At 41.4% G+C, this 14,484-nt stretch overlaps 1 protein-coding gene across 2 annotated transcripts in view; it reads left to right on the forward strand.

The window, feature by feature from the left end:
- MYOM2 (myomesin 2) overlaps positions 1-14,484 on the forward strand; it is a 578,568-nt gene that overhangs the window by 340,754 nt on the left and 223,330 nt on the right. For both annotated transcript variants that reach the window (XM_069606094.1, XM_069606095.1), the window contains one exon: positions 10,376-10,502. In XM_069606094.1, coding sequence (XP_069462195.1) covers positions 10,376-10,502 — 127 coding nt within the window. The remainder of the gene's footprint in view (positions 1-10,375; positions 10,503-14,484) is intronic.

Here is a 14,484-nt window from a genome sequence, read left to right on the forward strand (position 1 = left end):
TGACCCATTTCGTTAGACCGTGGCGTATCAGGAATGCAAATATTTTTCCAATTACATTTAACATTGCAAGTAGTCTAAAGTTTTTAGGAGATGCTCTTTTACCTTTTTTTTTTATAAATGGGTACCAAGTTAGAATTCTTCCAAAATCTGGGGCGCCACCCTCTTCACAAACTTTGTTAAATAGCACAAACAACACCCTTGATCCGAACTCAAGGGATCTTCTTAATACAATGTTAGCTAGGCCACGTGGACCTGGCACCCTAGAGTCCTTATGTTTTGGGATTTTTGCTTCCACATCCACAAGGTCAAAATTTAATTTGAAGATTCACATGGAGTTGGAGCCCCTCCAGTACCGTTCACAGATGAAAAGGCCTCGAATTCAACCCAGTGCTGCTCACTAATAGAACATGTAATTTGTGAGACTTTAGCTGAGTTAAATTTAGTCAATAGGCCCCACATCTTTTTAGTGTCTTTAGTTGACACTGCTCTGAGAAGGTACTGCCATTGAGCATTTCTATGGGAGAATTTCCAGCCCTTGACCCATTGCCTGTATCTATTTTGCATGTGCCGACAAGCTCAGTGGCTGGTCTGTGGGCCAAGCTCAGCCTTCTTAATTTCTCTGAGCTCTTGCCTCATATGTCTCTCTGAGTCCTGAATTGCTTTATAGTAGTGCCCCCTCTTATCTGGATTTCCCAGCATTACATAACTGCCCTTATGTACAAACAACCCAGACATCCTTTTCTTAATACAGTTTTCAATACCATCCGCAGAGACACCAATACATCTTTTAATTTCATCTGCTATCTGATTAATTACACATTTGTGCACCTTTACTAGGTGTTTCTAAGACCATCTGATTCTATTACCACCAAAGAGCACCAGGGGTCCACTCCGGCGGTGACAGTGTGTGGTATAAATATCCTTTAACTTAACATAACATAACATAACATAACATAACATGATTAACGTCCAAATCACCGACTGTAGCATCCACTCAAGATCCATAGCCAGTAATGGTCCAGATATGAATGGCATGATCACTATGCATGTTCTCTTTGACTTGCGAAATAGCCACCTCATTACCAAATAAATAGTCAAGCATGGCTGACAATGTTCCCTTTCTCCAAGTAGGTTTGCCAGGCTTATCCCCAGATACTTGCCCATTTTGCATACTATTAGCACGTACGGAGCATGGTTGATCGTAGAAATGTATAAGGGTATCATTTCCCATGCCATTTTGTGGGCGAGTTCTCACAGTGAAGACATTGTGATTAGGGTTGGAGAGTTGAATTCTAGTGGCTCTTATAGTGTTTTCAACCCCTATTATGAGGCCTCCCAAAGAACGCCCCAGGTCCCTTTTCAGACAGTATCTGGAACATCTGGTACCCATCAATGTATAATTTGGTAAGCAGCCAGCACTCATGCAATAAAACGATATCTGCTTGCAACAGCAAATTTAATGACCCCTTTGCACTTAATAGTGGGCAAAGCCCTTCGTATTCCATGAGCAAATTGACAAATTCCAGTTATTAGACACCATTTTTTAATCATTATTCTGGACCAACCAACTGAGTATTCCCATGGTGTTCTCTTGCAATTAACTAGGGCAACGGGTATTCCCACCCTCTCTGCCGCCTGGCAGCAGTTTTTCCCACAAGTTGTCCACACCCAAATGTGTGTTATTTTTAGCAGGGAGGAATATCAAGGCTGCATCAATCTCGTAGCCCATTTCTAAGAACATGTTTTTATGCATTCTGATCAAATTTACAGTTTCAACAACAATGCAGTACACTCTACTACTTTGATGCACTGTGTTTTTGACAGGTTCAAAGAATTCAAAATCCTTTGTGTCTAATATCCTGAGTGGCAAGATTTTGTGAGTCATTGGGCCTCATTACGAGTCCGGCGGTAACCGAGCCGGTAAAACCACCTGGTTACCGCCGGACTCGTATTACCATTCCGCCTCCGTGACTCCCAGAAATACCAGGGCATTACGACCCTGGTGTCCCGGGAATTCCAGAGGCGGAATTCAGTAAATCCCCATTCCCATTGAGCCCCATAGGACTCAATGGGAATGGGGAAGTGGAAACACCGGCACCATCTCGTGATGGTGCTGGTGTGTCCACGTCCGCCTGCAGGCGTGCGGTGTTAGACCCGCCAGGTCAGACCTGGAGGAACATCACCTCCCTCCTGCAGGAGTCGGGATCGGGTGGTCCGGAATTAACAGTGGCGGTGGGTTTACCGCTACTGTTATTTCCAGACCGCCCGACCTGTAATGAGGCCCATTGTCATAAATTCTGATCTGTTAATGTGTGTGCAGGTGTCCCTTTTCCCCTGGGATAGCCGCGTGATTGTCAAAATCGGATCATTACTAACTGTAGAATTATCCTTCGATATTCCCGGTACTTGGGAAATGCTTGCTCTTTCTGGTGTCAATGGTACTTCAAAAGATTTTGCCAAGTTTTCCCGCTCTGGAGAGTGCTCCTATGCAGAGTCTGCCACGCATTCTGGTCCAAAACTATCTTCACGAATTATGGGAACTTCCTCCTCTGTAGAATATTTCTTCTGGTCTGTGATTATCCAGTTTGTCAGCGCACTATTTGTATTCCAATTTTTCTTTTTCCTTTTGTTTTTCTTACTGCTCTTCCTATTGTTTTGCATTTTTTCAGTAATACCCATTTTCGAGTCCGCTCCTTTGAGGTCTGGGCTTCAGGAGTGTCTAACAGGATTTTTCAGCGTTGTTTTATTTGTTTGTGCTGCTTCCTGGTTAAATAAATCGTTGAGGCATTACTGCCCTGATCAACATTTCCGATGTATTCAAGACTATCCTCTTCTGGTAACTCGGAAGGAAGTGGCTAATTTTCTTGAATCTGATGTACATTGTTTGATGGCATTGCAATGATTAGGGCAGCCAATTCTTTGTCGTGGTCCTCACTAGTTATTTTTGCTGGAACAACTCTAGCAACTTCCTCAAATATTTTTCCACTAAGACGGAGTAAGACTTTCATAGCAAACTGGATCACAGTCAGTTGTGCTTGTATTTTGTTAGGAAGTACAGCAGTTTCATGGTCCGTACTTAAAATAGTTGACTCCTCCTCAGTTGACAGCAAGTTTGGAGTAATAGACAGCCTTTGTGTAGGTTCGGGGAGCAATGGTGATGTGGGCACCACTTCCAAAGTTCCAGTTCCAACAGGTTCTTTTTCTGGAGTAGTTGTTTTTCCATTAGCAAGCTTATCAACTTCAGGCAGTTTGTCTATTCCATTTGTACCACACAGAGAATAGCACAGTGCGAGTAACAAGTTGTTGTTGTCAATGGCTGCAAAGGATAGGTCTGTAATATTACCAACGTTTTTAGGCGGTGAGGGAAGCAGCTGGGAAGATATATTTGTGCATTCAACCAAAGGGGCGGCTATTGTGGCCATCACGGTTTTGACCTGAAAGAAGGATTTGATTGAGCCAGCACTCTTCTCCTTGCCGCCTCCCTGCCGCCTCCAGAACTAGTAACCTGAGAGCTTGCTTTACGAGCTTTTGAGCGTGTGGCGGTAGCAGCCAAATCTTTCTTATAGGGAGCATTTATTCTCGAATTGTAGTTATTTGTTCTTGAGCGTAGTTTTCCAGGCATAATCACTTTTACGATCCTCTAAACCAGCAGACACAAGCAAATAATCCTTGCCAAAATCTCTAAGTGTCACTAAGCAAAGCAGAAGCTGAGAGAGATCACTTGCGTTAAACGGTACAGATTTTCAATAATATTGTCAGATACAACTGTATAAATCACTGATCCGACATGTAGTTCGAGGCAAAAAAGATGTAGTACTTCCTTCCAATATACGCGGACCTGGAAGGGTGGGCAGAGTCCACAGTCCACCCATTCACCCCTCAGCAAACACCAAACACTTGGCTCTCACGCTTAGATGGAGCGCTTCACGTGGGTGCACACAAGTAATGCAGGCAGTAGTATCAACTGTTTCAATTCCCAGGTGTAGACAACTTCACAAACGTGCTCAGAACCAAACGCTTGGCTCTCACACATTGTGTGTTCAAATTTAGAATTTTGTCTTCTTTGCTGCCACTTTCTTTGTCGAATTTCCCAGAGGATGTCTTTTCCTTTTCTTTGCACTATCAAGCCCTGATGTAACTAGGTTAGCTAGTGGGGAACATCTATTGACTAATGGAATGGATGACTCAATGACAACCAATTCTTCGGGTGGATTAACATTAGATATAGTATCAGTTCCAAAGAGACACCCAACACTGTTATCAGGCATATTCAGACTGCAAAATCCAGTACCCTTATATTGTTGGTAAATTTTAATAGCATCGCTAGTAATGGCATTGGGAATCCCAACTATTCAAGCAGGGATATTATAATGTCTTCCCTCCTTCTGGCCAAATATTTCTTGACTTCATAAATTGATTGGGGGTACTTGAGAGATCTCAACATTGGGACATTAGAGATGGCCCGGGATCTGTGGCCATTGCTAGCAGCCCTTGGGCCAACCTTCGGTTCATTAGCAGATTCAATGTCAGTTTCTACCCTCAAAACTGTGCAGTTTGAACCTGCACAGACGATCTTGCTATTGCTCTCATTCCTCCCAATCTTGAGCTTATGGATCTTCCTACTTTTGATGGACTCCTCATTACCTAGATCACCTTGGCCACCAATGTCCTGAATGAGATCCTTCATCTCAGAAATTAAAATATTGACCTCATTAATAGGCTCAATAAGCCACTATATCAATTCAACAAGAACGCAAGGTGAATGGATTAGCGGCATAATGGAGGAAAAACAACAATGTGAGCCACCCCTCCCCCTTAAACTCGTATATTCAACAGGCACAAGGTGCTGAACATTGAATACAAAGTACAATCAAAATATAAAAATATAAAATCACAGCAAGATCAATATACAATGTAACAAAAACAATGCCGCAATTCCAGGCACTGGTATTACTGGAGTCCTATGAATGAGGATTTCCCACTGTTGCCGGTGCCTGAAATATCCTGGAAATGCCATGATTTCAGGTGCTGATAATGGTAGATCAGGTTCTGGGTATCCTGACGGAATTACAAGGCAGACAAGTAGATACATTTTTCTAACAAGTAGCCATTAAATTAAATAATAAGGGTGAGAAAAACACTGCACTTTTCCTAAACTTACAAGGATTTCCCTACCTGTCCAACTCAGACTAAAGGAATAAACTCTAAGGTTTTTTTCCCCTCACACTTATACATACAACAAAATCATACATGTATCAAATGGCCTATCAAACTCAACAGTATAATAGTTAGATGCAAACATATGTTTTGTAAACATGTATCCTTGTACCCTGGGTTGGTTCTCCCCTCCCCGAGATCAATGCAGGATTTTCCAAATAAAAGTTCCAATCAAAAAAGTTCTTTTCAACATCCACAATACAGAGTTCTCTTGTATTTGTATTTGTATTTGTATTTCTTTATTTGTATTGCGCACCTTGCCCAGGGGCTTATGGGCGCATGTTTAGGAGAGTTACAAGTTACAGCAAAGGTTTAAACATTATACAGTTACAAGTTACAATTACAGCAAAATAGAAAGAGCAGAGAGATTATACAATTATGCACACATATATACAGAAATGTTCTGAAAACCAGAGAGTGCGGTATGCAGCACATCAAGGTATTAGCAACTGACAGATGACGGGGTGGCAGCTAAGGCATCTTGTTCAAGTAACCATAGTTTGGTTTTGAAGGAATGGCAGTAAGGAACCTTTCTCAAGGCATTGGGAAGTTCCAAAGCTTGGCTGCAAGGACAGGGAAGCTCGACCCTCCAGCAGTACAGAGCTTGAAGCTGGGAATAGCCAGCGTGTGTGCCTGGGCAGATCTCAGTGGTCTAGAAGTTGTGTGTTGTGTGAAGCGTGATGATAAGTAAGCAGGAGCTGCGTTATTCTGGCCCTTGTGGGTTAGATTGAGTGATTTCAGAGATATACGTTGAGAGATAGGTAGTCAGTATAGGTTCCGTCTGGTATTGGAAATGTGAGAGTGCCTGGGTATGTTGAGTGCTGCCCTTATGGCGTTGTTCTGCATGATCTGGAGTTTGTCAAGGTTTCTTTGGCTAGTCCCTAGGTAGAGAGCGTTGCAATCATCGATTTTAGAGATGATGAGCGTTCTGGCGAGTATCAGGCAGTTGCCCGTAGTCAGAAAGGGACGGCATGCTGTAATCAGTTTGCAAGTGTAAGATGACGCTGAGACAACTGCATTGGTTTGTCGATTGAGGGACAGGGTAGAGTCGAGATATATTCCAAGAGTTTTTGTGACATTGGCAACTTTAGTATCATTCCCGTCAATAATGTAGGAATTATATTTAGGGTCAAGTTTAGTAAGTTTACATTGCGAGCCTAGGATGATTAGCTCGGTTTTTTCATCATTAAGGCAAAGCCCATGATTAGCCATCCAGGCCTGGATGACGGTGTAGATTGTATTAAGAGATTTGGCATCGGTTACATAATCACCAGTGATAGGGATGAGTATCTGGGTGTCATCCGCATAATTAGTGTAGGAGACACCCAGATAGTCAAGTATATCAAAGAGTGGTTTAGTGAACACGTTATATAGTGTGGGAGATACACAAGATCCTTGTGGGACTCCGCACGGGACGTGGGCTGGGTCAGCTGCAGCTAGAGGAGAGAAGACCCTCATGGTTCTGTTTGCAAGGAAGGAGCTGATCCAGGATGTTGCTGTGTCAGAAAAGTGGGCAGCAATTTTGAGATGGTGGCAGAGGATTTGATGATCGACCAAATCAAAGGCTGCTTAAAATCAAGGAGGAGCAGGAGCGCCTGTTTGCCCTTATCTTTCAGATCCTCGATTTGGGTTTTTAGATCTATTAAAGCCCTCTCCGTACCATGCCGAGGACGGAAGCCGGATTGTCTAAGCCCTAATAGATTGTTGGTTTCGAGATATTTCACTTCATATGTCTTTCACTTGGCACTTGGAAATGTTAAACAAGGTTCAATATGATTGTTCAGAAGTTACCACCATCTCCTACTCAATAAACCAAAAGACTCTGGCCTCATCAGGGCCTTAGCGGTATCCCAGTGGTAATTGAGCCTAGATACCACCAAAGCTATTAGTGTTACAGCAACATGGTCCTGTGCAATTTGTGCCAGATCCCAAGTTGTGCAGGGGCTGCAATTCCCCATTAATTTAGAGTCCATGGGAGTCTATGGGGCTTTTTGGTGCTATTACCACCAGTGGTAATAGCGCAAGTGGTAATACCACTGAAAATTGGCAGAAATCTGGAGATTTACCTCCAGCTCTGAGCTGGAGGTAAATCTCCAGCTTTCCGCCCAAACCTGGGATTGGGTGGAGCAGTAATGCAGTGGTAATAGCATTACAGCCACATTTTTGCTGCTTCGCCCAACCCTTGATGAGGCCCTTTGTGTACATACTGCCAGTCTGTTTTTAATATAACGTTTCTTCTCTATAAACAATACAGTTTTGTAAGGATGGTTTTACCACAATTTAAATCATAACACATTGGTTGCTTTGCCACTTTCTTTCCACCACAACCTTCAACCACAAGGTAGTACATCAATGTCTTCTTCCTGGTTCACTAACCTGCCAGGGCTACAACTAATAATCCCTTTCCTGGTCTTTTCGCCAGCCAGGATAAAACTCCTACCACTACTACAAGTACTTTGTGGTGATGCTTGCTTCCATATTTCACCATCATTGAAATGCACAACTTCCTTCATAAGGAAACAATACACATTGATGCTGTTTCTTCCACTGGTATGTTTGCCACTTTCACTCTAGGTTCAGTTCATCCCCCCTTGAGGCTTTCTACATGGAAGGCTTCTGTTCTGACACCTTTGGTTTTCTACTACCACACCAGTTACATGCTGGTAATGGCTATTATTCACATTTCTCTCCTTAGGATAACGATTTCCCCTGTTTCTTATAATTGCTTTCTTTTGACTTAGGCAATTCTGGTTGTTATTGTGTTCCAATATTACCCCCTCTTTACCTATGCAATGAGGGTTGTAATCTGGGTTAAATATCGACCCTTCTTTACTTTGGCAATGGTTGTTACAATTCTTCTCCTCTCGCTTTCCTTCAATGTGTATATTAGGCCACAAACACTTACATTCATTTGTTAGGTATTCAAAACGACTGTTAGCAGCCATCAGTCGAATGTGAAGCACCCCGGGGTCACCTAATGAAGACCAACTCACTGCGCTTCCTTTGTGCCTTTGTGTGACCCACTGCAGTTTCAGTCTTCTCTTCTCATGTCCGGTCCTGGGGTGTTTGACAGCTCCGGTCATACTCCCGCGGTCTGCGCTTACTGCAACAGGAGCTTGTGACTTTCCTCACATGCTTTGGTGAATGCCAACCACCAGAGTACAATGCTGGGTAGGGTGAGCTTTTCTCTCCCATGGGACAGCCAGCAACTGCACCACTTTCCGCTGCACATCCTCTAAAGGTAAAATCACAGCTTCTCTGACTCTCTTAGCACAGCAGTCCACTGAAACCACAACAGCAGTGACAGCCCCATCTTTTTGCTTCTTCCGCTGCTGCTTTACACTTCTCCTTCTACTTCTTCTTCTTATAGCCTGCACCTAAAGGGGCTTTAAATGTTCAAAAGTCCCACTCAGGTGTGGGTCATTAGAAACACTGGACAGAGCATTGCAGTTCGGAGCTTCCTCGTCCCATCACTTAGAGCATTATGGGGCATAAAGTCCCTAATGTTCCTATTTAATTTAAGTACATTCAGTTTACTCTGCTTTAATGATTTATTCAATGTATACTGAGGAGATTTTTTTTAAAGAAACCAATTGTTGCTTCTTAACCTCACAATTTGAATATAATATAGAATTATGATCATTAGAAGTATCATTAAATCCTTGTTTTTTTTATTCCATGTTTACCCTAAGGGGTTTCACACTTTATGTTTAAAGGGGGCTTTGGAGGGGAAATTGTATGATAACAACAAGACATTAGATAGTCGGGTATTACATAAACCTCACCCTCTGAAGTAGATACATACTGCATATCATCTAATAGAGTCATCCTATAACCTTGGTGGCCTTCTCCTCCCAGGTGATTCACCCGGCAAATACCACCACCAGGGTCAGGATCAGGTATTGGCTGCCTTCCTGTGGCCACCTGGGAGGAGACTGTAGTCTGGGATTCTGTGAGGACTTCATCACAGGTGTCCTTCATTTGATTCTCATACCACTCAAATAGAACAACACTTGGTTGCTTTGTATTGTAATTGATCACTCCCTGCACTTCATACACTTTGAAACAAGTACTTTGTTATTTGGCATGATACAAAACCTCAATAACATCACACAAAATGCAAAATATATATAGTTAAACAAATTAACAGCAAGATGGGAAAGTTTGGGATTCATTTGAGTGAATCTGTGACAGTCTGTGTCACCCCTCACTCCTTGGCCATGTGTACCTTATGTGCCATCATTTCATAGATCAAAGTATACATATATAAGCATTCTATTTAAAGTGATAAATTACCATATTTATATGTGTACATTTCAGCGTAGAACTATTAGGTAGCATGTACTTGCTTTTAACAAGGATATAGTAAGTATGTTATGGTATCATGCTCAAGTTCCCTCAACATATTACCATGTGCATGCAAGTGGAGACATTCATGCTGGACTCATTCTTCCGATATATACAGATATGATGTGAATCCCCCTCTGAGCATAGAAAACTACCAAGAAAATCAATGTGTCAGTTTATCTTCTGAAAGAAGATTTCCAACTGCAGAGATTACAACAGCTCACTGTTAGATCAGCACAATCATTAGCTTGCCTATTTGTGCTTCACTGGACATTGCAAAAATATCCCATTACTCTTTTTTTGTGGCAGACCATTCCGGTGGCAAATTTCGTCTGAAGCCCTGATCTTTGCCAATTCCACAAGCCTTAAGGTTTTTATGAAATGTGACATTGTATTTATATTGTATGTTGATTGGAAAACAAGCTCAGCACTGAACATCGATTTTTTGCAGATGAACTAGCTATTGTAAAAATTGGTCACTTTAATGTGTAGGCATAGATTCTGGAAGAAGTGTCACACTTCTGGAAGGTACCATCTGATCAAATTGATCAGTGATGCTCTGTCCAGGACCCAATCAGGAATCAATCAAGAGTGTGTCATCTACTGAACTACTTATGTTAAGATGATCAAGAGGGAGGCAGAAGAGAAATGAAGGGCTGGATTTGCAAAAGAGAAGAGAGGAGATCTCCTGCCTCACTGGACCTAATATAATGCTAAGCAATATTTCAATGCACCAAAACAATTTGCTTACTTTCAAATGGTTCATCTTCAAACATGTTTTCAGCTATTTCTGAAATGTATTCCCACATAGGTTGAAGAACTGTCTGAAGGTGCATTTTATGAATTCAAAATTGCTGCCTGTAACCTGGCCGGAATAGGACTACCATCTGACCCCAGTGAGCACTTCAAATGTGAAGCATGGACAATGCCAGAGCCTGGTAAGTGAAGGCATTGATTTTAGAGGCCATAGAAAGCCAATGATGTTTGACTATAGGCAATAGGTGCAAGTAAATTCCTGTACCATAATGGTTATTTCAATCTTCAATACACCTTTGACACTTGTCCTGCTATTTTTGCAATTGTATTTTGTCATCATTTGAGTCATTTGGAGATTTTGGCAATGTAGTCAAATTAATTGTTTCTCCAAGGGAAATCAAACTGCGTGTTTCAACTAAATGGCATGATATCATTGATCCAATCCGTTTTTTTCTTATCCTTTGACATTTTACAAAACGACACATATAAGTTGTATATAGTTAATTCTGTTACTTGCATGGAGTTTTCCTTTGGCTGTGATTTGTCCCTTATAGTCACATAGCATAAAATCTTGTTTTGCAATGTCCTGGTTTAATGCTCGATCACCCCCAATACAAAGAAAAACATGAAAATGAATCCAAGTGTATGATATTACTGCATTGCTTAGCTTTTAACACACTGTGCTGCTTAAATATATCTTACATATAAAACCATTTCACAAGTAAAACAATTCCATATTTTAATGATTAATAAAATGGGTTGATACATAAAATATTCACTGCTGTTTTCTGCTACATAATCTACCTTCACTGAACTTCAAGTATATAGCCCTGCATCCTAGGGATACTGGCCAACTGTGCGATCCGAATGGTCCTGTAGACATTTCCTATGTACAGTAAAAATGCAGTCAATATTTGTAATATATATATATATATTTAAACTTTGAGTGCTACTTTGAATAAGATTTATACTTTTGAACTCAATTACTTTAGGCAGATACATCATGCACTAAAACATTCATGTTTTACGCTCTAATTGGAAGAATGACATGACATTAAAGTTTGCACTTCATTCTATGGGATTGTATAAGATTTTATTTTATAGCATTGGTCACAAATTGCTTTTGCATCCAGTTTGATAGTGAAAAAAAAGTTGGATGCGTTGCAAGTTAAAATGAGTAGACATTAAATATTAAAATCTCATGCTTAAATGTGTATCCCGTTTCCTCTTCTGAATTTGAGCAATGGAGAATGTTCATTGAATCTGTGCATTACATTGCTAAAATAAAAAAGACGGCAACTTACTTTACAATCATATTCATATATGTTGTGCCTTGTTAACAGTTATCTGACCTGCCTGAAAATTAGAATCTATAAGCTAGCATATAACTAGGAACAAATTGCTGACAGCAATATGGCTTTATCTATTGCTTAAGATGTATCCTACAGTTAGAGCACCCTATGCAGTTTCACTATAGTAGTGCAGGTTAAGCTAAACACGTTACTTCAGAAGTGTGAGATCATTGAAGGATAGTTGGAGAAACAGATCATTTTCAGAGTTCTCAGAAAAGTCATATGATTCACATTTGGGCAAAAAGTGATTGCTAAGTAGTTGTATAAATCCACAGCCTGTTAGGAAAAGAACTGCCCCATCCATGTTCTGCCTTCTAAATCTGAGAGGGAAACCAGAATATCAGAGAATGTGCCTATACATGTGTGTGTCTCAAGGCGCAACAAGGTAAGGAGGTCAGGGGGGAACGATCCTACTAGGCAATAGGGGAGATCCAGAAGATCAGATAATACATGATGAATATAACGTGTGAAATCAGGAGAAATGAAACATTGAAGATGTTCATAAAAAAGGTCAAGCACAACATGCACATGACCTTAAATGCAATGCATGGAGCTCTGGCAACCAATGTAGATTATGTAGCAAGAGTGGGGTATTTGTATAGGTCATTTATTATGCACCTATACACGTGTGTGTCTCAAGGCGCAACAAGGCAAGGGAAGGCAAGTGGGAAACAATCATACTAGGACTTGTACATTCAGATCGTGCAAGTGCAGGTTAATTATAACACGCTTGGTTTCAAGCGGAGATCCTGGATTCGAACCTGTGTTGCTCAGCTTGGTCTTGCATCCAAGACCCACACATTGCCACAGAGCTATCCTCCATTCGCTGGGTATGCCTTCTTTTGCCAATGTGAAGTACCAGGCGAGCTCAGTTACTCTGCAGCCAACCCAGAACAAATTCAGGATGATACAAGGAGGGAGGTTTGACTGAAACAAGAGGAATATTTCAAAGCTAGTGTCGAACAATGCCTGTTTCGAGAATCTCTGCAGGGATCACATGTTCTGCTGATCTTGGAGAGCTCCAGAGTTAGGTTAAGCTTGAATCCAGAAATTCACCACATTCTTCACCACTGCAGCTGGAGTGGAGCATGTTTCCAATACCATAAGCCACATCTGACATGACCTTAGTTGCGTATTTGACCGTGTGGCAGCAGTAGTGCCAAGAGCTATAATTTCAGATATGAAGGTTTTTAATTTCAATTTGTTTGCAGCCAACCAGCACGTAATCACCTGGAAGGAGTAGGGCAACGCTGACTGCAAGACTCCAGCGCTGGTGCTCAGTTTACGAAATGCTGAGTGTCATCAGCATAATTCTACAAATGAATATCAAAGATAGGAATTATTTGCATTTGTTGGAGCATACAAATATTAAAAGGTAGGGCGGCTCTTGGGTAGGATAGGGCATAACGGCCTCTGTGACACACAGCACTTTAGCGGAATACATGGCATTCTGAAGCAGGGGAGGACTGGCAACATTTAGCCTGGGGAACAAGTTTACTTTTCTGGCCCATACTGTAATGGCTCAAGCCCAATGTGCTGCAGCCTCAACTTCCCGAACAAGTCAATACAATACCTACCTCTCCACCACCCACACATTCTGGAGTATATGTAGTTAACATTATTGACATTATGTTCTTTTTATGAAAAAAAACATTTCAGTTGTGGCACCTAGAAATTCTCCCAGATACGAAACATAGTACAATTATTTCCCCAGGATAATACAAGTGGTGAAATGGGAAAGCTGGAATTTGAGCACATGTGTTACCGTTTGCATTTTGACAGGAGGTTACATTTCCTTCCATCCTATTCCAGCTTTAGTTTTAGAACAATTTAAAGAGGTAACAAAGCTAGAACATTCATGGGTAGAGCAGAGTCCTTGCATAAGTAGGGGTTCTGGGTTTGCTCTCAGAAACAAATCTGAATTGGCATGGCAAAAAACACATACTTGGCTTCATGCCACCCTAGCCCACAACACAAACCCAATACCTGCCCCCGGTGTACCCGCCCCTACAACATAAAACCCTCCATTGTCATTTGCCTCCCTACCAGTATACTTAATGTAAATAGTTAAAATTAGAATTATTTATAGACTAACATTATGGAGTATAAACCCATATGAGTGAGGCTGTCTCTACAGATAGTTAAGGAAAATAAGGCACAGTGATGAAATGTGATTTGCTCAGCATCACATAATGTATGAGGTGTGGAAGGTGGGGATTTAAGCCCTGTCTTCCTAGTTCCACAGTTTCCAATTTAGAAGGCAGGGGCAACTGAATATTTCTTCTCCTATTCCATCTTCAATATTAGAAACAAAATTCTTTCTGCAACGTTGTTAGTCAAGGGCTAAAAAAGGATTTTAATTATGATGAAATCTTACTCAAATTATAATACTAATCTGTACAATTGTGCGTACATTCAGAGCATCAAGTCACATGATAAAGCAACCTGAAAAAAATCTAAAAGTAGTAATTGAAACATATGTTCATAAAGCAGGTATGCATTACTTAGAAAAAAGAAAGGGGGTCAAGCTAGTCCCGCAATCAGGTGCAGTGCCATTCATGTCGGACATCGATCTCAGCAATAGTCAACCTGCTGACCTACCGTTCCAGATCAGTCCCTCCCCCCTATTTTCCTTACCCAACATCCTCCGGTCTCCTTCCCTAGGCCCACATTCTCAATGCCCCCTGTTTCTTACAATTAACTTTCAGACCTCCATTCCCATTTTCTTCCATCCTTTAACCATTAACTCAGTCCCCTTCCCTTACCTTGCATGTTCCTCCTTACCCAACAGACATTGCTCCATCACCAGTTC

The sequence above is a fragment of the Ambystoma mexicanum genome, chromosome 4p (genome assembly GCF_040938575.1).
Source record: "Ambystoma mexicanum isolate Mex_15411 chromosome 4p, UKY_AmexF1_1, whole genome shotgun sequence".
Taxonomy (NCBI): domain Eukaryota; kingdom Metazoa; phylum Chordata; class Amphibia; order Caudata; family Ambystomatidae; genus Ambystoma; species Ambystoma mexicanum.